The 22161-nt window shown below is 39.6% G+C and overlaps 1 protein-coding gene across 3 annotated transcripts in view; it reads left to right on the top strand.

Moving 5' to 3' along the window:
• Positions 1–2702: 2702 nt before the first annotated feature.
• The window catches only part of pomgnt1 (protein O-linked mannose N-acetylglucosaminyltransferase 1 (beta 1,2-)), an 80481-nt gene continuing 61022 nt past the window's right edge, over positions 2703–22161 (top strand). For all 3 annotated transcript variants that reach the window (XR_012101027.1, XM_073062978.1, XM_073062979.1), the window contains exons 1-5: positions 2703–2935; positions 6588–6690; positions 9682–9797; positions 12015–12080; positions 21752–21865. Coding sequence is in view for 2 of the 3 variants with exons in the window: in XM_073062978.1 (XP_072919079.1) it covers positions 2780–2935; positions 6588–6690; positions 9682–9797; positions 12015–12080; positions 21752–21865 (555 nt within the window). In the remaining variant the exon portion in view is untranslated. The remainder of the gene's footprint in view (positions 2936–6587; positions 6691–9681; positions 9798–12014; positions 12081–21751; positions 21866–22161) is intronic.

Below are 22161 nucleotides of genomic sequence, written 5' to 3'. Positions count from 1 at the left end.
GTTAATCTGTTCCATACCTTACAATATTTAATATTAATGCACTTCATTTGTTATTTATATATTATTCATCTGTAAATTTTATCCATACCTTCATACTGTAAGTTATCAGGTGTTATGTGTGCTACTGTGCTTTACACCCTGGTTCAGAGAAACAATACCTTGTTTCTATACACATTTTTATGGTTATACATATATTATATACATGTATATAGTCAAATGGCAATAAAATTGACTTGACTTGAAATAATTATCCTTAATTCTAGATTGTTCTAGAAGAGGAAATCCTCTCCTCATGTCAAGAAGAATTTATATTTTGTAGGGCACAATTAACTCTTGAGTCTCTGGATAATAATAGTTCCACCCTGCTCTGCAGTAGGCTATACGACAAAGGAACTACGCTTAACTTCTTTCCATAATACTTGCATTGAACTGATAGACATAAATACTTTGGTGATAAGTACTGCATTGCACTAACAGATGAAAGTAAGATGAATGAACCACTGGCCTAAAAGCAACCATGAAGACTTAATATTTTGCTCCTATTACAGTCCTGGAACCGCAATCACCCATCCTATCATGAGTTAGGACTTCAGGGAAGGCGATTGTTTATGGGCATTAAATGCCCAGCTTGCAGCGGTGACCACCACCCACCTTTGCCTATACCAACTTCTCATTTTTTTTGTTACAAAAATCAGCTTTTCGTTCAGTTTGAAAATAACATTTTCCTTGTATCAGTTGTTGTAGTGGAAAAGGATTCCAATCTTCCACAACTCTTTTCAGGGGGAGTGTTTTTTTATTTTCTAATTTTCAATTTTAAAAGGCTAATCTATAAGTTTGTTACCCTTCATTCTTAACTCCCCAGCCAGCAGAAATAATTCTTTTAGATTTACCATTTTAGTTCCTCTTTCCTCCTTCTCTATTTGAATTACCTCCTCCAAGGTGCCACAGTCAGCATTTAACAGTGTTTTTGATGATCTCTACCTGTGGTCCCTTTTCTAACTTGGTTCCCCTTACTCAATACACCATAATAATTCCATACTTCTTTATGAAATTAAACCAGGAACTGAAGCAATGTTCAGAAAATTATTCCTCCTTTTTATGCTTCAAAATACTTTGTTCTCACATTTTGGTCAGACAGATATACATTGGATGTGTACTCATTACAAGCCCCGAATCTTCAATTTAGATTCATGATATGCTGTGTAATATCATTCCCTATGATATTTGTAATTTTTAAAGTCTGCTGTCTTTTTTTGTTGAAGGCTATTGGCCGATACAATATCTCATATGGAATCCAGATCAAGGTAGACCTTAAGGCAAGCTAGCCAAGTACAGCTTCATTCCTAGTTTAAGAAAGTTGAAATTTGCCCAACTCCATAACAAGAATAATCCAGTACAGTCAGTTACCTTCGAATTAGTCTGCTCAGAATACTCACCAATGACCTATTCACCATCGGCAAAGTTGGATTCTGGAAGTGCCATTTATCTTGATACATCATTTAAGACTTCCGGAGTTACTGCTCTTGATAAGAAAACGTTATTTGATTGTACTATGCATCATGAAGCCTCACATAGTTATGAGAACAAGACAAACTTTCTGCAGAAATGGCTTCCTTCCTTCCCTAAACCATTCTACCAATTACATGACATATCAAGATGGTAAGAATACTCTCCATTAATCTGAAGGAGTAGAACTCCAACAGAAGTCAGTTTTCTACCATACAGGACAAAACATGTCACTCGATTTATGCTCTGTCCAGCATCTTCAACTTTAGTCCTTCTGTAAATTGTGTACCATTGCTTTAATGTGTATCATTTACAGAAAGTACTGCAATTAGATGCTAAGACTTCATGAGCTGTACCACACAACTGGGATGTTGACAATGTACAGGAAAATGGGAGCATCATTAGCTGCAAATTTCCCTTGAAATTCGCATATCTTACTGGCTTGGAAATATATTACTTGTCCTTCATTATTCCTGAGTCAATATCCTAGAACTCTCTGCATTCCCTTTTGTTTCCATATTACCATCAGCTGTAAAATAGTTTGTGATTACTTCAAGCCCCAAAGAGATTGTTACAGAAATTCAAGTCTTGCATTTTACTATAGGAACAGCTTTCACTCATGGACTGTAGCATTTCAGGTAGCATTGTACCATCTTCTCCAGTAGAGTAATAAGGGATCAATAGTAAATGTGAGCAACATCCTAATCTAATATTAAGTTAATTATCCATATATCCAAATTGCTGTGTCATGAGGAAGCTGTCTAATCTTAATACACAGAGAAATTTTAATGCAGACTGAACAGAATGAGTTTACTCATATTGAAAGTATATTAGCTCAAAGTAAAGTTTGCATGTACTTATTGAACAATTACTGGTATTCGAGGTGAAAGAATACTATCATGAACAGAAAAAAATAAAGGTGAGTCCCTGGGGGGTTGCGTGCGTGGTGTTGTGTTGTCGAGCAAGAAATGAAATAGGAGAGAAACTGTCATGCAAAATGTCTCAGATGAGGTACGTGCAAGGAGAAAATCAAACTTATTTTGAACAATCATTTACAACACTGCAAATATATGTGTAACAATATAAATTCTATTCTCTGGTTACAATTAACCCGATCAACGACAGGGGTCGCAGAATTCAAGATGGCGGTTGTGAATGTGGTCTATTCACGGCTGGGACCCGGAAGTGATCGCGGGGTGGGCGATGACCGGGGGTACGAGTTCGGGCCTGCAGCTTGGGTCCGGGTACGGGGAACAATGATCACTGGAGGTGAATGAAGGCTGGACCGGACGGCAGCAGGTCGCCTCTGATGGACGAGTGGAAGCCGAACCCGCGAGCCAAGCCGTTCGTCCCGCGGCGGCACAGGAGCTGGTTCATCAGCTGGAGGTACAGGCTGAGGGGACAGCGATCGGCCAGGAGGCTGTGCCAGGTGAGGAGGCCTTGACGCCGGGCATAACCCCGCTCCCTGTCGGTGTACACCGGAGCCGCAGGGGTGGGGGGGATGAGGGGAAGGAGGAAGCGGGGTGGAGAAGGTCGGGGAGAGTGGAAGGAGAGGGAAGGGGGTAGAGTGGAGAGAGAACTGGGAGCCTGACTTCATATCTGCAATGCCACTTCTCAACAGTCGGCACCTCAAGGTAGTGGTAGAGACTGTCACAACATGCAGGAAGTGTAGATGATGGGATTAGTACGTAATGAAATGTTATTTCATGGTTGCATTAGAGATGGCAATTGAAGTTCTGGTTTCTGTGTTGTATACTCCATGAAGCTGTAGGGTGTCTGCAGAAGTCTCCAAATCCGTGGGTCGGATAGGGGTCCAATGTCTGTGCTTAATTCCCCATCTTCTGGGTTCTACACCGAGGTTTAAAGTACATTTATTATCCGAGTAGGTAAACTATGTCTCCAGAGGGATTCATTTTCTTGCAGGCATTTATAGTAGAATAAAGAAATACAGAATCAATGAAAAACTACAAGACTTGACAAACAGCCAATATGCAAAAGAAGTCAAACTGTACAAAAACAAAGTAATAAATAAGCAAGCAATACTGAGAAGATGAGTTGCAGCATCCTTGAAACTGAACCCATGGTTTGTGGAATCACTTGAGAGCTGAGGTGATTCCATGCTGCTTCAGGAAGCTGATAGTTGAAGGGAAGGAAATAACCGTCCCTGAACCTTGTAGTGTGAGACCTGAGGCTCCTGTACCTCCTTCCTGGTGGCAGCAGTGAGAAGAGAGCATGGCCTGGATTCGATTCAATTCAGGCAGGGGACCTTGATGATGGATGCTGTTTTCTTGTGATAGTGTTCCTTGTGGAGGTGCTCAGTGGTGTGGAGGCTTTTGCCTGTGATGGACTGGGCTGTATCCTCTACTTTTTGTAGGCTTTTCCATTCAAGAGCATTAGTTTTCCCTCTCAGGCCATAATGTAACCAGTAAGGATACTTTCTACTGTGCATTTATAAAGGTTTGTCAAAGTTTTAGATGGTGTACTGAATTAGATGATCAATGGGAAGACTAAATTCATTTCCCTGGCACTAAATTCTCAAAACTGAGAACTCTATAGTAATAAATTTCCAAGCACAAATAGAGGACATTTTAAAATTAGTCAGAGGTACAGTGAAAAACTTTGCTTGGCATGTCACTTCAAGCATAAGTATATTGAGATGGTGCAAAAGGAAAAGCAATAACAATGCAGAATAGTGTTACTACTACAGAGAAATTGCAGTTCAAAGGTTCATTTATTACCAAAGTATGAGATTTGTCTTCCCCTTATGGCTACGAAACAAAGAAAACCATGGAAATCATTCAAAGAAAAACACCAAACTCGCCCCCTGCACAAAAAAAAAGCAGTAACATGATCATCAGCCCCCAAAACACCTTCCCTGCACAAAAAAAACTAACAAAACACACCAACGAGAAAGAACAGGTGAAAACACAGAAGAGAAAGCCATGAGACTGAAAAAGTCCACAGTGTATAGTTCAATCCATAAATGCAGAAACTCGGTAACATCCTCCAACAGCATCGATAGAAAGAAATACTACTTTAACGCAAAGGGGAGCGATGGGCCACCACATAGACTGCTTCTCCCCGGAAGCAGAGAGATCCGTTCATTCAGCAATCAAAAGCAGGCAGTCAGTCCAGAACCCTCACTTGCCTTCCACATTTACCTCGATGTTTCAAACTTCTTCAACACATTAGTCAGCGATTAATGAAAGCTTCAGTCGATTATTGGCTTGCGCCCTGTTTCTAAGTTTCTTTGCCTCAAGGCGCTACGAGCTTGAGCTTACTTTCCCGAATCTTCTGAGAGGCAGCAAATAACTGGATCACTGATTCATTCTCCCAGCTGTAAATCGCAGAAACACATTTAAGATGAAAATCAGATGTGAAAGAAGTGAAATAGACAGCTTTGTGGACTAGCTGGAAGATGCCGACTAAGGACGCATTGTACGCTGACCAGAGTTTGGGTGGACAAGTAAGGAGCAAGGACCATGATTGGGTAAAGTGAGAGATGAAGAGTTCAAATTTATTGTACAAGAGGTCTGTTCAGGAGTTTTGCGGCATTAATGATGAACTTGGGGTTGATGGTGTCTGCTTTCAGGGATTTGTGTCTTCTGACTGATGAAATGGAATAAAGAAGACAATGTTCGGTGGGGGGGGGGGGGGGGAAGGGCCTTTGATTACGTTGTCCGCTTTCCCATGGTAGGTAGAAGTGTAGACAGAGCCAATGGAGGGAAGGTTGACCTTGATGATAGACAGGATTGTGTTCAAAACTCCTCAATTTCTTGTGACCGGGGCAGAATACTTGTCATACCAAGCTGTGGTGCATCCAGATAATTTGCACTCTATGGTGCATCTATAAAAATTGCTGAGTGTAATCGGGAACATGTTGAATTTCCCTAGCCTTCTGATGAAGTAGAGGTGCTTGCGTTCTTCCTTGACCCTAGTGTCTACGTGATTGGATCAGGACAGGCTACCAGTGGTATTTACACCTAGAAGTAGTAAGCTCTGAGATACTTCCACTTCAGAACCATTGATACAGATTACTGATACATGTACTCTCTCCTGATTCCTGAAGTATTTTGTTTTTTCTGACACTGGGGGAAAGGTCGTTTTGACACCAAGTCACTAGGCTCCCTACCTTCCTCCTGTACTTCCTCATTCTTGGTGGGAGGAAGAAGGGGAAGGATTGCAAGGACTTCTGGAGATTCTTGGCCTGAATAATCAAAGTCAATTAGGAATACTTGGCAAGGCACAGAGCATCTCAAATTTCCACAGTGGGACTTCATATGGATCACCAAGCAGGTGGTAAAAATGGGCACGAAATATTGCAGATGCTGGTTTGGTGGGAATATGTGCTGATTTGTGAGATGGGAAAACATAGATAGTCTGGTGGCAGGACTGAGAAGGGAGATGCTATTTAGCTGTCCTATTTAAGTAGCTAGCTAACTGATTTGGTTGATCAGTGACATACAGCAGTGACACAGACCTTTTGGTGTCATGCCGTCAAATACCCATCTCCAGTGATTACATTTTCTAGTTCTTGGCACGTAGCTTGCAATGCCATAGCTTTAGAACCCAGAGAGAAACAGGAACAACTGGAGGTTAGGATTTTCTTTCAGGAGTTGGCTGATTGTAGCTGCACATTGATAGCAGGCAGCTTTTCAGTGCTTTCTATTATTAACTTGTAAGTTGATTCACCTCCTGTAACAACATGGTGTCTCCTGCACTCTTAAATTCTATCTGGTTTTGGTGTTTCTGTATGTCTAATCAGCGGAAACCCTCTTTACATTTTTAGTTCAACACAGTATTTTGTCAGTTACTTAATGATTGTAGGATGTAGAGTAATCATTGATGTTGTAGTGAGTGAGCAGTTATCTTAAGAGCCGCCTCACACTGATTGTATTAAATATAACAAAACTATAAAAATAAGATGTGGAACATGGGTATCAAATTCACTGTCAAGTCATTTAAGTATTTTGTGTTTGCATTAGTTATTGCAGGCAACTGAAATATTTGTGATAATGGCTTTTTTTGCATTCTGATATTTCTTATCAGCACAGGTTTGATCAAATTCATTTTTCTTCCAGACTGGTGCACTCCTGTTTTTACTTGTGACCATAATTGTCAACATTAAGCTTATTTTGGACACAAGAAGAGCAGCAAATGAAGAAGAGCTTGATGAAGACTATGGTCAGTTTATGTAAAGATTTCTACATTTTTTATTATTATTTTTGTCAGCAATGTAAACGTTTAACAGTTTCCAGCTATATAAAGATATGTTGTGTCAGTTCTTTCACCCATGCTGAGGTTAAGGTGTAGCCTTTCAAATATAGATAGACATAGATAGAGATTGCCTATGCTTGCTTTTTTTGAAATCGCAAAGGACAATTCATTTTAGATGATGCTCGTGTACAGTTGCAAGAAGATGAAGATCAGAACACATTTTATAGACAATAGACAGTAGGTGCAGGAGTGGGCCATTTGGCCCTTCTAGCCAGCACCGCCATTCACTGTGATCATGGCTGATCATACACAATTAGTACCCTGTTCCTGCCCTCTCCCCATATCCCTTGACCCCACTATCTATAAGAGCTCTATCTAACTCTCTCTTGAATGCATCCAGAGACTTGGCCTCCACTGCCTTCTGGGGCAGAGCATTCCACATATCCACCACTCTCTGGGTGAGAAAGTTTTTCTGCATCTCTGTTCTAAATGGCCTACCCCTTATTCTTAAACTGTGGCCTCTAGTTCTGGACTCACCCATCAGCGGGAACATGCTTCCTGCCTCCAGCGTGTCCAATCCCTTAATAATCTTATATGTTTCAATCAGATTCCCTCTCATCCTTCTAAATTCCAGTGTATACAAGCCCAGTCGCTCAAATCTTTCAACATATGACAGTCCCGCCATTCCGGGAATTAACCTTGTGAACCTATGTTGCACTCCCTCAATAGCAAGAATGTCCTTCCTCAAATTTGGAGACCAAAACTGCACACAATACTCCAGGTGGAGTCTCACCAGGGCTCTGTACAGCTGCAGAAGGACCTCTTTACTCCTATACTCAATTCCTCTTGTTATAAAGACCAACATGCCATTAGCTTTCTTCACTGCCTGCTGTACCTGTATGCTTGCTTTCATTGACTAATGTACAAGAACACCTAGATCTCGTTGTACTTCCCCTTTTCCTAACTTGACTCCATTTAGATAGTAATCTGCCTTCCTGTTCTTGCCACCAAGGTGGATAACCTCACATTTATCCACATTAAACTGCATCTGCCATACATTTGCCCACTCACCCAACCTGTCCAAGTCACCCTGCATTCTCATAACATCCTCCTGACATTTCACACTGCCACCCAGCTTTGTGTCATCAGCAAATTTGCTAATGTTACTTTTAATCCCTTCATCTAAATCATTAATGTATATTGTAAACAGCTGCGGTCCCAGCACCGAACCTCGCAGTACCCCACTGGTCACAGCCTGCCATTCCGAAAGGGACCCGTTAATCGCTACTCTTTGTTTCCTGTCAGCCAGCCAATTTTCAATCCATGTCAGTACTCTGCCTCCAATACCATGTGCCCTAATTTTGCCCACTAATCTCCTATGTGGGACTTTATCAAAAACTTTCTGGAAGTCCAGGTATACTATATCCACTGGCTGTCCCAGTAACTAATGAGTAACTAATGCAGAAAACCAGGTGATTGCAAAGGGTTCACAAACTTTTCCTTACAACTGTACGTGTAAAATTTGCTTTAAGGATTAAATTGACACTGCTTTTTGGTGATGCATGTCAGTGTGGCCTTTTTAAGTCCAGCTTTGGTAACTTTAGATAGATAGATAGATACTTTATTCATCCCCATGGGGAAATTCAACTTTTTTTCCAATGTCCCATACACTTGTTGTAGCAAAACTAATTACATACAATACTTAACTCAGTAAAAAATATGATATGCATCTAAATCACTATCTCAAAAAGCATTAATAATAGCTTTTAAAAAGTTCTTAAGTCCTGGCGGTTGAATTGTAAAGCCTAATGGCATTGGGGAGTATTGACCTCTTCATCCTGTCTGAGGAGCATTGCATCGATAGTAACCTGTCGCTGAAACTGCTTCTCTGTCTCTGGATGGTGCTATGTAGAGGATGTTCAGAGTTTTCCATAATTGACCGTAGCCTACTCAGCGCCCTTCGCTCAGCTACCGATGTTAAACTCTCCAGTACTTTAACAGGAGAATAAAGCTTGATGAGATAATGATTACACGTAATACTGTTATCATTTTTGATTTGAAGATTTAAGTGGCTGGTGTTTTATATGCATAACAAATCGAAGTGATTTGCTTTGAGGCTTTACTGTATATGGTTTACTTTCAAATTTCAGTACATTAGCAGTTTTTAAAAACATAAGGAAAAGGAGTGAGAATTGGTTCCATCATATCTACTATCTCTTCTAATGAAATGTGGCCTTGTCTCAACTGCTGCATTTCTCTATCTCCATAAATCTTAATTCCCTTTGTCTAAAAATGTATTCCTCTCATTGTAAACATGCTGTACACACTGTATTTCCATGGCCATCTGGTATAGAGAATGCCCCAGATTCACAGTATAATTAATAGTTGGAAATGCACCCACACACCCCTCATTCAAACTCTCCTCCCTCCTGCCATCTGGGAAAAGGCACCAAAGCATTCGGGCTCTCACAACCAGACTATGTAACAGTTTCTTCCCCCAAACCATCAGACTCCTCAATACCCAGAGTCTGGACTGACACCAACTTACTGCCCTCTACTGTACCTGTTGTCTTGTTTATTACTTATTGTAATGTCTGCACTGTTTTGTGCACTTTATGCAGTCCTGGGTAGGTCTGTAAACTAGTGTAGTTTTTTCTGTGTTGTTTTTACGTAGTTTAGTGTAGTTTTTGTATAGTTTCATGTAGCATCAAGGTCCTGAAAAATGTTGTCTCATTTTTCCTGTGTACTGTGCCTGCAGTTATGGTCGAAATGACAATAAAAAGTGACTTGACTTGAGATGGGTGTTAAATATCTGTACGGCCAATAACTTCCCTATGCCGAGCATGCATATCTCTGACATTTTTGTACTTGTCTGGTATAACTCAGATCTGCCAGTTCCTTCATTATACAGCATACTTCTGTAGGTGTTTTATGGATATCATCTTGTTTCTGTGGTAGACGATGCAATGCCTAATATGGAAACTGCTCGTAGGCCATCACACGGCCGGAAGGTTCTGGACATTGAAGTATATTCCAGCAGGTCAAAAGTCTATGTTGCTGTTGATGGAACCACAGTAAGCACCTTCTTCCTATTTAATTTTAATTAATCCATCGTGCTCTGTAATACTAGTTTTAACATTAAAACTGCACAGAAAGAAACAAGTAGAAAGGTGATTAGCTTTATGTCAGAGTTGGATACCATCAAAGCTATAGTGATGCATCAGGATGAGTATTTATTTTCCCTCTATCTCCTTCATAGAGTTATTCATTGTCGTTTGCTTTGCATAGCACGAGAGAAATCTTGCTATTATCTTTGTTCTTGTCACATTTTTTTATTGTAGTGTCTTTACCTCTTCCTTTCTGGAAGATTGATTGTTATATGAATGCCCTTGTTTTTGTTTTTTATTTTTTAATATTGAAGTGGCTGACTTTTTTTTTGCTCCATTATAGTTCTAAAGGGTCTAATTTCCCTTCCAACACAATAACCATAAAAAGACATCGGAGCAGAATTAGGCTATCCGGCCCATCAAGTCAGCTCTGCCATTTGCTTAGAGCTGATTTATTTTCCTTCTCAACTCTGTTTTGTGTAACCTTTGACACCCTTATGACCTGTCAACTTCTGCTTTAAATATACCCAATGACTTGCCCTCCACAGTCACCTGTGGCAATGAATATCATACATTTACCAACCACTAGCCAAAGAAATTCCCCCTCTTGTCTGTTATAAAGAGATCCCCTTGTATTCTGAGGCTGGGTTCTCTGGTACTAGACTGCTCCACTACTGGAAATATCCCCTCCATGTCAACTCTAGATAGGTTTTCAAATATTCAGTAGGTTTCAGTGAAATTCCCCGCTCCCCTTATTCTTCCAAACCCCAGTGAGTTAAACCTTCCATTCCTCATATGTAATACCTTTCATTCCTGGGATCATTCTCATAAACCTCATCTGTACCCTCTCCAATGCCAGCACATTCTTTCTTGGATATGGGGCCCAAACTGCTCACAATATTTTGAGTATAGTGTGACCAATGCATATTTACCTTCTTTTCTACAGACTCAACCTGTAAGTTAACTTTTTAGCAATCGTGAACTAGGACTCCAAGGTCCCTTTGCACCTCTGTTTTCTGAATTTGTTGCCCTTTTAGAAAATAGTTTATGCCTTTATTCCTTTTACCAAATTGCATAACTATACACTTCCCTCCACTGTATCCCATCTGTCACTTCTTTCTCTATTCTCCTAATCTGTCCAAGTCCTTCTGCAGACTCCCTGCATCTTCAACAATACTTGCCCCTCCACCTGTCTTTGTATCATCTGCAGATTTGTCCAGAAAGCCATCAGTTCCGTCATCCACATCATGAAAAGCAGCAGATCCAACAGAACCCTGTGTTACCTGCAGCCAATCATCAATGGATCCCTTTATTCTTACTCTCCGCCTCTGCTGCTTCGCCAATTTTCTGTCCATGCTAGTATCTTTCCTGTAATAACATAAGTTTTTATCTTGTTTAACCGCCTTGTGTGTGGCACGTTGTTAAAGGCCTGTTGAAAATCCATGTAAGTAACATCCACTGACTCACCTTTGTTTATCCTGCCCGTTATTCATGTGAGTCTTAATATAGTGCTGGCAGGCAATTTCCTCCTCATTCAGTCCCCCCTCCCACCCCCGAACCTTCCCTTAACCCTTCCTTTAAAAACAAAATGCATTAGTTGCATTCATGGTACCATCTTCTCCAGATGAGTTTAATTAACCCAACTCTTAATTGGTAGATCTGTTGATCTGAAGAGATGAGCAATGTTTATGTATCAGACTTGGTGGGAAATAAAAATTATAATCATTTATTCAGCTCACTGTCTGTCCATCTTGATTATTGTATGGCAGAAGTGTGTATGCAACAGTATGTGTTGAGTGATAGAGAAAAGGGCTTGAACAATGGAGGCAGCAATTTAACTGATGTTTTTGTTTTTTTATTATCTCAAATTCCTTTATGAAACCAGTGTTTGGTTGAATGCAGATGAACTTTAATTTTGGAAATTACTGCATTTATTTACTGCTGATTACTGTTTTTTTTGTACGAAGCAAATCCTTAATATTAAAGTAATACTATGTAATTAATCTGAAAGAAGTTTTTCAGTTTGCACTTTTTGCTTAGGCAAATGGAGAATGCTTACTTGTTGTTTAGTAGACAGATCAATTAGTTTTTGTAACTGTTCATGCTGACACATGAGAAAATTTTTAATTTCACAGACCAGTTGAGCAGTGCTACAACTCATGCACTTTTAATCTGGTGTTGTAGGTTCTTGAAGATGAAGTCAAAGAGCAGAGTCGAGGAATACACGTTATTGTTCTGAATCAAGCTACAGTAAGTTCGGCATGGAAAGACTGAAACTTCTTCCCACAAACCTATGGTTAAAATGATTATAGACGCAAGCTTGGATCCCACATCAAATTCTGTTTGACACATTATAGATGCCAGTTTGCATCTTGAAGTCTATGCAAGTCACACGTTCGTTTTTTTTTATATCAGTAGGCATTTTTCACATTGGATAGTGCGGTGTGCATTGCTTAGTAGTACCAAAGTGCATTCAGTAGGCAGTTCAGTTCTTATGCAGCACTAACTTGACACATGACTAACCAGTTGGATGGGAGTAAGCGTTCGACATGGACTAGAAGGGCCGAGATGGCCTGTTTCCGTGCTGTAATTGTTATATGTTATGGTAATAACATAGATGACATTACTTTAATCAGCATAAAGTAGTCCTGACTTTGCGCTGTATTTTGGATTCTAGAATGCCTGAGCAAACTGAATTGGTCTTGACAATGCAGAATACTGCCCGGGTACTTTGAATCTCTCCCTCTCCCAGTATAGAGCGCCTCCTGCTTCAAAATATCCACCATTGTTCCCGTAAGTAAAATGTCTATGGTAACATGTCTGAACAACTGGCATCCTGTTGCGTTCACCTCAATAATCAGCAAATGCTTTGAGAGGCTGGTGAAGGATTACATCTGCAGCATGCTACCACCTACAGTGGATTCCGTACAATTCGCCCGCCGACACAACTGACAGATGATGCAATAGCCACAGCTCTACACACCATCCTTACACATCTGGAGAAGAAGGATGCTTATGTGAGACTGCTGTTCTTGGACTACAGTTCAGCATTCAACACCATAATTCCCTCCAGGCTCGGCAAGAAGCTCAGAGACCTCAGCCTTCACCCTGCCTTGAGTAGCTGGATCCTGGACTTCCTGTCAGATTGCCAAAAGGTGGTAAGAATGGGCTCCTTCACCTCTGCCCCTCTGACCCTCAACACAGGTGCCCCTTGGGGCTGTGTCCTAAGTTTCCTCCTTTACTCTCTGTATACCCATGACTGTGTCGCCACCCACAGCTCCAATCTGCTAATTAAATTTGCTGACGATACTACACTGATTGGCCTAATCTCAAATAATAATGAGGCAGCCAACAGAGGAGTTGTCATCCTGATACAGTGGGGTCAAGAAAACAGCCTCTCACTCGATGTTGCGAAAACAAAGGAGCTGGTTGTGGATTACAGGAGGAACAGAGACAGGCTAACCCCTATTGACATCAGTGGATCTGGGGTTGAGAGGGTGAACAGCTTTCAGTTCCTCGGCATAAACATCAGCGAGGATCTCATGTGGTCTATGTATACCGGCTGTGTTGTGAAAAAGGCACAATAGCGCCTCTTTCACCTCAGATGGTTGAAGAAGTTTGGTATGGGCCCCCAAATCCTAAGAACTTTCTACAGAGGCACAGTTGAGAGCATCCTGACTGGCTGCATCACTGCCTGGTAAGGGAACTGTACTTCCCTCAACCGTAGGACTCTGCAGAGAGTGGTGCAGACAGCCCAATGCATCTGTAGATGTGAACTTTCCACTATTCAGCATATTTGCAGAGACAGGTGTGTAAAAAGGGCCCAAAAGATCATTGGGGACCAGAGTCACCCCAACCACAAACTGTTCCAGCTGCTACCATCTGGGAAACGGCATCACAGCATAAAAGCCAGGACCAACAGGCTCCAGGACAGCTTCTTCCACTAGGCCATCAGACTGATTAATTCATGCTGACACAACTGTATGTCTATGTTATTATTGACTGTCCTGTTGTACATGCTGTTTATTATAAATTACTATAAATTGCACATTTAGACTGAGGTGTAATGTAAGGATTTTTACTCTTCATGTATATGAAGAATGTAAGTAATAAAGTCAATCCAATTCAATTCAATTCAGGTAGGACTTGTTCATGAAGAGTAGGACCACTCTTGCAACATAGTTTGTCTTCACTTGATAGCAAAGTAATGGTGTTCATTGGTCCTCTGGCAAAACATGAAATTCCACATTGGGTGAGAGTGATTGCCCTTGACATTGGGGTGGTATTTGACTGATTGAAGCAACAAGGAATGTTAACTGAACTAAAGTCAGTGGATATCAAGGGGAAAGTGCTGCATTGGCTAGAGCCACTTGAAGAAAAAAGATGGTCATTACCATTGGAAATCAATGTATCAACCTAAAGATGTCACTGCAGAAATTATTTGAGGCAGTGTCCTACGCCCTTCCTAGGCTAATGATGTTCCTTCCATCAGGAGCTCAGAAGTCATTGATGAAGCGGCTGAAGATGGTTAGATCTCAGATATTGACTTGAGGGAGTCATGCAGTCACATCTTTCAGAGTATGTTGGTCTCCAAAGGCAGTGACTATCATTCTCTAAGTGATATGACTCCTGCCACTGAAGTGCTTTTCCCATGATGTCCATCTGCTGACTTTAATTTTACCAAGATTCTTTGATATTTCATTCAGTCAAATATACTTTGATGTTGAGGGCACTCACTTTGCAAAATGAGTTAATGAGTCCATGTCAATAGTAAGGCTGTGGTGAAATCTGGAATAGAACTGGTCCTGGCAAACCATGAAATGGAGTGATGTCACTAAGTAGCACTGACAGTATTTTCTTTCAATTACATTACTGATGATTGAGAGATGGTTGGGTGATAAAAGCTGTATTGATTTTCCAATTTTTTATGAACAGGACACCCGAATCAATTTCCACATTATTAATTAGCAGCCAGTATTTTAACAGTATGGGAGCAACTTGAGGTGTGGCTAATTCAGCAGCACTGGTCTTCATCATTATAACCAAATGTTCCCTTTAACTGTTTTAACCTCTGGTAGTCATATTGATCTGCTTTCAGTGAGGATGGTGATGTTCCTCAAGATGTTGTATGTTGTCTGCACTTTCCCTAAATGCAGGCTTTTCACTTTTAGACATGTTTAATATGTAAACTATTTAATTTTCAGGCTGCATTTTGTTACGTATTCGGGCAACAATAATATAGATGAGTTAGGCAAGGGGTTTTATAACGAATAACACGTTTATTAAACACTGATAACAAACCCCCTTCGAATGTAAACAAACCCAAACAATGGTCCGAGCTCAGCTGCTGGCAGCTGGTCAGACAGTTCTTAATAGCTTTGCAGTCTCAAACAGTCTTTAAAGTAGTATTGAAAAAAAAACAGTTCTCCAAAGCGAATTGCCGAATGAAAGCAGTTCAAAGAACGATATGCCGACAGTTCAAAAGCTCACGGTACTTTTAAAAGGAGAGACTTTTTAAAGCGATGTAAATTCTCTTCCACGTCGATGTCCTTCGATTCCCAGCGTCGAACTCCCACGTCGAATCTTATTAAATATAACAACTTAAAGTGACTGACCTTCCTTCCACAATATTCTCAATCTCCCGCTTCCCAGCGGAGACTATCGTGAGAACAGTAAACGAAATCCTTCCGAATGAGGATCAAACAAAGTCGAAGTCAATCCATCGAAAATCAATTCTTCTCGATCTCCATTTTCCAAACTTTTCTTCACTCTCCATCAGCAAAGAAACCGTTGGCTCTGACCTTTTAAACTTTAGGCATTATATAAAACTTCATTTTTAACTAAACTGCGTCATCCCTTTAAATCACGCAGTGACATGAAGTCATCTTGGCAAATCCAGCCACGAACTGCCCCACCTGACAGGGTGGGTCTTCCTTTTATACCCTGTAGAAAAAACCTGTCACATGACCTCTACTGGCGGGAAAATGACATCACTCCACCATTACCTCATGTCCAGTATAACTTCAACCCCAGTCACGTGACAAGGGTACCACTGTCATGTCTCACGGGTACGTAACACCTCCCTCCAAAAAAAACATTTTTGGTCTATCAAGAACAAAAATTTTTAACAATTACTTACAAAAAAAAAACCCAAAAAAAAAAACAAAGGTATAAATTATATAACATACACAATATACAATACAGTAGGAGTGTTACAATAAAAAAAAAACCACTCCAAAAAAAAACATTGTACATTCAATATCGAGATAGACAATCAGCAACCACATTATCTTTACCTTTAATATGAGTTATCACAATATTGTACTCTTGTAACATCAAACTCCAATTTAACAATCTTCTGTTTTTGTTTTTCATCTTACTCAGAAAAACTAACGGATTATGATCAGTGTAAACAATAAGTGGTTTTTGAGTTGTACCAACATATACCTCAAAATATTCCAAAGCTAAAACAAGAGATAACAATTCTTTCTCTATTGTTGAATAATTTCTTTGATGCTTATTAAATTTCTTAGAAAAGTATGCTACCGGATGATCAACCTCATCACCCTCATTCTTTTGCATCAATACTGCTCCCGCAGCTTCATCACTAGCATCCACAGCTAATGAAAAAGGTTTTTCAAAGTCAGGTGCCTTAAGCACAGGTTGTTCACATATCATTGTTTTCAATTTTTCAAATGCTTCCTGACAAAACACTGTCCACACAAACTTTACATTCTTCTGCAGAAGATTAGTTAATGGAAGGGCAACATTAGCAAAATTCTTACAAAATTTTCGATAATATCCTACCATTCCCAAAAACCTTCTGAGAGTTTTTTTCCCCGTCGGAGTGGGAATTTCCAAAATTGCCTGAACTTTTGCCTGAACAGGAGCTACCTTACCTTGACCCACAACATAACCAAGGTAAGTCACAGTAGCATGTCCAAATTCACTCTTGGCTAAATTAATAGTCAAGTTAGCTTTTGAAAGCTTTTCAAACAATTTCTCCACCGCAATTATGTGTGCTTCCCAAGTATCATTTCCTGTCACTAAATCATCAATATAAGCATCAGTATCTTTCAAACCCTGAATCACAGAATTAATCATCCTCTGAAAAGTACCTGGCGCATTCTTCATCCCAAATGGAAGAACATTATACTCATATAACCCAGATGGAGTTACAAATGCAGAAATTTCTCTACCTCTGTCCGTTAGTGGAACACACCAATACCCTTTCAATAAATCAATCTTTGTAAGGAACTTTGCTTTTCTAACCTTATCTACACAATCATCTACTCTAGGAATTGGATATGCATCTGTTTTCGTTACAGCATTCACCTTCCTATAGTCCGTACAAAACCTAATACTACCATCAGGTTTTGGCACCATAACACATGGCGAACTCCAATTCGAGTTAGAATGTCTAATAATATCATTCTCTAACATGTATTCAATTTCTTTCTCAGCAAGTTCACATTTTTCCATGTTCATCCTATATGGATGTTGTTTAATAGGTTTGGCATCTCCAACATCTACATCATGTGAAGCTATAGTAGTCCTTCTAGGAACATCTGGAAACAAATCCTTATACTTAAAAATCAATTCCTTCATCTGTTGTTTCTGCTCTAGCTGTAAATGTGCTAATTTCTCATCCATATTTTCCAAAATAGTCGAATTAGGTAACCTAACAGAAACAATGTTAGATTTAGAATGAAAGTCAGATGAATCATCTATCATGTTCCCAGTTAAATCCAACTCATTCTCACTAACCACAACAGTCACAGTATCAGATTGTTTCTCAAAATATGGTTTAATCATATTTATGTGGCAAAGTTGTGTTGACCTTCTACGATCTGGAGTTTTTATTACATAATCCACATCATTAACTCTAGACACAATTTCATAAGGTCCATGAAATCTAGCTTGTAAAGGATTTGTCTGCACTGGGAAAAGAACCAACACCTTATCTCCAGGCTTAAACATCCTCATCCTAGCTTCCTTATCATACCAGGTTTTCATTTTCTCCTGAGCCAACTTCAAATTTTCCTTGGCTAAGCTACAAGCTTTATATAACCTGTCCTTAAATTTCAAAACATAGTCCAACAAATTAGTATGCACTTCCTTACTAATCCATTGTTCCTTCAATAAAGCTAAAGGTCCTCTAACTCTATGTCCAAACACAAGTTCAAATGGACTAAACCCTAAAGATTCTTGTACCGATTCCCTTACTGCAAATAAAAGTAAGTTTATACTCTCATCCCAGTCACTTTCATTCTCCACACAATATGTCCTAATCATATTCTTGAGAGTAGAATGAAACCTCTCCAAGGCACCTTGCGATTCTGGATGGTATGCAGACGAAGTAATTTGCTTAGCTCCCAATTTATAAACTATCTGTTGAAACAATCCAGACATAAAATTACTACCTTGATCAGTTTGTATTTCCTTAGGCAATCCAAAATAAGTAAAGAATTTAATAAGAGCCTTCGTCACAGTTTTAGCTTTTATATTCCTAAGTGGTACTGCCTCTGGAAACCTAGACGAAGTACACATGATAGTCAACAAATACTGATAACCAGTTTTTGTCTTTGGTAATGGACCAACACAATCTACAATAACTTTAGAAAACGGTTCACCAAATGCTGGAATAGGTTGTAATGGAGCTACTGGTGTAACCTGATTTGGTTTACCCACAATCTGACAAGTATGGCACGTCTTACAAAACATCGCCACATCTTTTCTTAAACCAGGCCAGTAAAAATGTTTTAAAATCTTGTCCACAGTTTTCCTTATCCCTTGATGTCCACCTAAAGGCACACTATGAGCTAAAGTCAAAATCTCATTCCGATAAACTTTAGGAACAACTACCTGATAAACAACATTCCATTCCTCACTTGCAGGAATTGTAGGCGACCTCCACTTCCTCATCAACACTCCTTTTTCCAAGTAATATCCTACTGACACCTTCTCAATTTCACTACCTAGTAAAGCTTGTTCCCTTAATTTTACAATCTCAGGATCTCTATTCTGCTCTGCTATCATCTCCTTCCGAGACAGAGATAAATCTTCATAGTCAGACTTACTCCCAGAATCTTGTTCAAACAACGAAGGTAAGAAAGTTTCTGACACATCCTCAAAACTCAAATCCTGAGTTGAACAGTCATGAGTAACAACCTCATTCTGCACATCAATCTTTTTAGCCATAGCTCTAGTCACAACACAAGAAAAATCTGTGTTAGAATTCACCTCTGGTTCCTCTGACTCCTTTGTCAAATGCACTTCAGGAAAAACTTGTCCACCTGCCAAGTCATTACCTAACAATAAAGAAATACCCTTCACAGGTAAGCTATGCTGTAGTCCTACCTTAACAAATCCTGTAACTAACCCTGACTTCAAATTTACTTCATGTAAACGTACAGGCATAAAATCACTTCCAACACCTCTTATGTAATTTACCTCACCAGTATCACTCTCTTCATTAAACTTCAACACACTATCTAACATCAGTGATTGAGAAGCTCCAGTATCCCTAAGAATTTTTATTGGCACCAGAGTAGATCCTTCTTTCAAGGATACAAACCCTTCAGTTATAAAATGATCATATCCCTTTCTAACTTTGTCAGACTCTAACAAATCCTCATTTGTGTTTACCAAACCCTGTAACTTTACAGGTGCTTTAGTATGTTGCACACAAGCATCCGGAACTGCTTCCTTCTCTTTCTTTTTCAATTTGAAACAGTTAGCTATTACATGGCCAGGCTTCTTACAATAGTTACAAATAAGACCAAACTGTCCTTCCTTCACAGGTTTTCCTTCCTCCTTACCTCTCTCATTAACCTCTAATTTAATTTCTGATTTACCTTGAGTCTCCATATTATTTTTCCTCTTGAAAATTCTACCCTGAGGAAATTTATTCTTATGGATTAAAACATACTCATCAGCTAATCTAGCACAGTCCTGCAATTTCTCAGTATCCCTCTCATTTAAGTAGGTCCTTACTTCAACAGGAATGCTTCTTTTAAATTCCTCCATCAAAATCAGCTCTCTCAATGTATCATAATCCTCATTTACATTTTTAGAAGAAACCCATCTCTCAAAACACATAGCTTTATCATAGGCAAATTCCACATAAGTCTTTTCCACAGACTTTTTCAAACTCCTGAATTTTTCCCTGTAAGCTTCTGGGACCAACTCATACGATTTGAGAATATTTTCTTTCACAATATCATAATCTAATGCTTGCGCAGCAGTTAAAGCTGTGTAAACCTGTTGTGCCTTGCCTTTGATTACACTCTGTAATAACACTGACCATTTATCTTTCGGCCACTCTGACATCCGAGCAATAGTTTCAAAATGTTGAAAATATCTCTCCACTTCTGTTTCACTAAATGGAGGGACCAATTTAATTTCTTGGCTAGCAACAAACGGTTTTCTAGAATCAGCAGACTGTTCTACAGACCTTAATTTAGCCATTGCATATTCAAAATCTCTCTGCTTTTGTTCAATTTCCAATTTACACCTTTCTAACATCATTTGTTCAATTTGCAACTGCATCTCCAGATTACTTATTGGAAACGATTCTAAAATCGATTCTTCAAAATCACCCGAAGCCACAAAATGTGATGCGATCTTTCTCTGTATTACAGCTTTTGAAGTAGTTGGCAAAATCCCTTTAAGATGCAACCGATTAGCGATCTCAGACACTTCAGTTTTTTTCGCCTTCGCTAACAAGTCCGCGTCTGGCGAATCCAGAAACTCATCAATATTCATCGTTGCCGAATACCACTCACAAGCCAATCAAACAAAAAAAAATCGAGCAATCCCCGTTACCAAAACACCGACTCAAAATTCAAAAAGCTTATTAAACTCAAATAATTCAATCCCGGACGAGCCCCCATAATTATGTTACGTATTCGGGCAACAATAATATAGATGGGTTAGGCAAGGGGTTTTATAACGAATAACACGTTTATTAAACACTGATAACAAACCCCCTTCGAATGTAAACAAACCCAAACAATGGTCCGAGCTCAGCTGCTGGCAGCTGGTCAGACAGTTCTTAATAGCTTTGCAGTCTCAAACAGTCTTTAAAGTAGTATTGAAAAAAAAACAGTTCTCCAAAGCGAATTGCCGAATGAAAGCAGTTCAAAGAACGATATGCCGACAGTTCAAAAGCTCACGGTACTTTTAAAAGGAGAGACTTTTTAAAGCGATGTAAATTCTCTTCCACGTCGATGTCCTTCGATTCCCAGCGTCGAACTCCCACGTCGAATCTTATTAAATATAACAACTTAAAGTGACTGACCTTCCTTCCACAATATTCTCAATCTCCCGCTTCCCAGCGGAGACTATCGTGAGAACAGTAAACGAAATCCTTCCGAATGAGGATCAAACAAAGTCGAAGTCAATCCATCGAAAATCAATTCTTCTCGATCTCCATTTTCCAAACTTTTCTTCACTCTCCATCAGCAAAGAAACCGTTGGCTCTGACCTTTTAAACTTTAGGCATTATATAAAACTTCATTTTTAACTAAACTGCGTCATCCCTTTAAATCACGCAGTGACATGAAGTCATCTTGGCAAATCCAGCCACGAACTGCCCCACCTGACAGGGTGGGTCTTCCTTTTATACCCTGTAGAAAAAACCTGTCACATGACCTCTACTGGCGGGAAAATGACATCACTCCACCATTACCTCATGTCCAGTATAACTTCAACCCCAGTCACGTGACAAGGGTACCACTGTCATGTCTCACGGGTACGTAACAATTTAAACCAAATGGATTTGTTGTGCAGTCCCACTTGTGTGGAAGGTGTACTGTAATAGTTAATATTAATGTCTTACTGTTTTGAAATATTAAAAAGCAGTTTTTTTTTAGTTACCAAGTATACTAATGGTAGTAAATTGTTCTTGCTTTAAACAGGGTCATGTTATGGCCAAACGTGTGTTTGATACCTATTCACCCCACGAAGATGAAGCTATGATCCTTTTCTTAAATATGGTGTCTCGTGGTAGAATACTTCTCTTCACTATTAAGGTTGGTGTAGTCTTTCCTTTTCCAGAGTTACATTTGGGAAATTCTGGATTTCCTTATGAGTTGTCTTATGACTCCCTTTACATTTTGATTTTGTTTGGAAGGAGGGTCACCTTCCAATTGAATTGTTGGGTTCTGCTTCTGGAGTGTCAACTTGATGAATTTATTCATATCTATGCAGTGGATTCCAGTTAATTGGGCAATTGCTTAATTGGGGCAACTACTTATTTGGGACAGCTCTTAAAAAAACAAAAAACATTGAGAAAATAGCCACGATTCCCTTAAATAGGGCAGGAGAC

This window comes from Hemitrygon akajei, chromosome 12, assembly GCF_048418815.1.
Source record: "Hemitrygon akajei chromosome 12, sHemAka1.3, whole genome shotgun sequence".
Taxonomy (NCBI): Eukaryota; Metazoa; Chordata; class Chondrichthyes; order Myliobatiformes; family Dasyatidae; genus Hemitrygon; species Hemitrygon akajei.
This window is presented reverse-complemented; position numbering and strand designations above follow the sequence as displayed.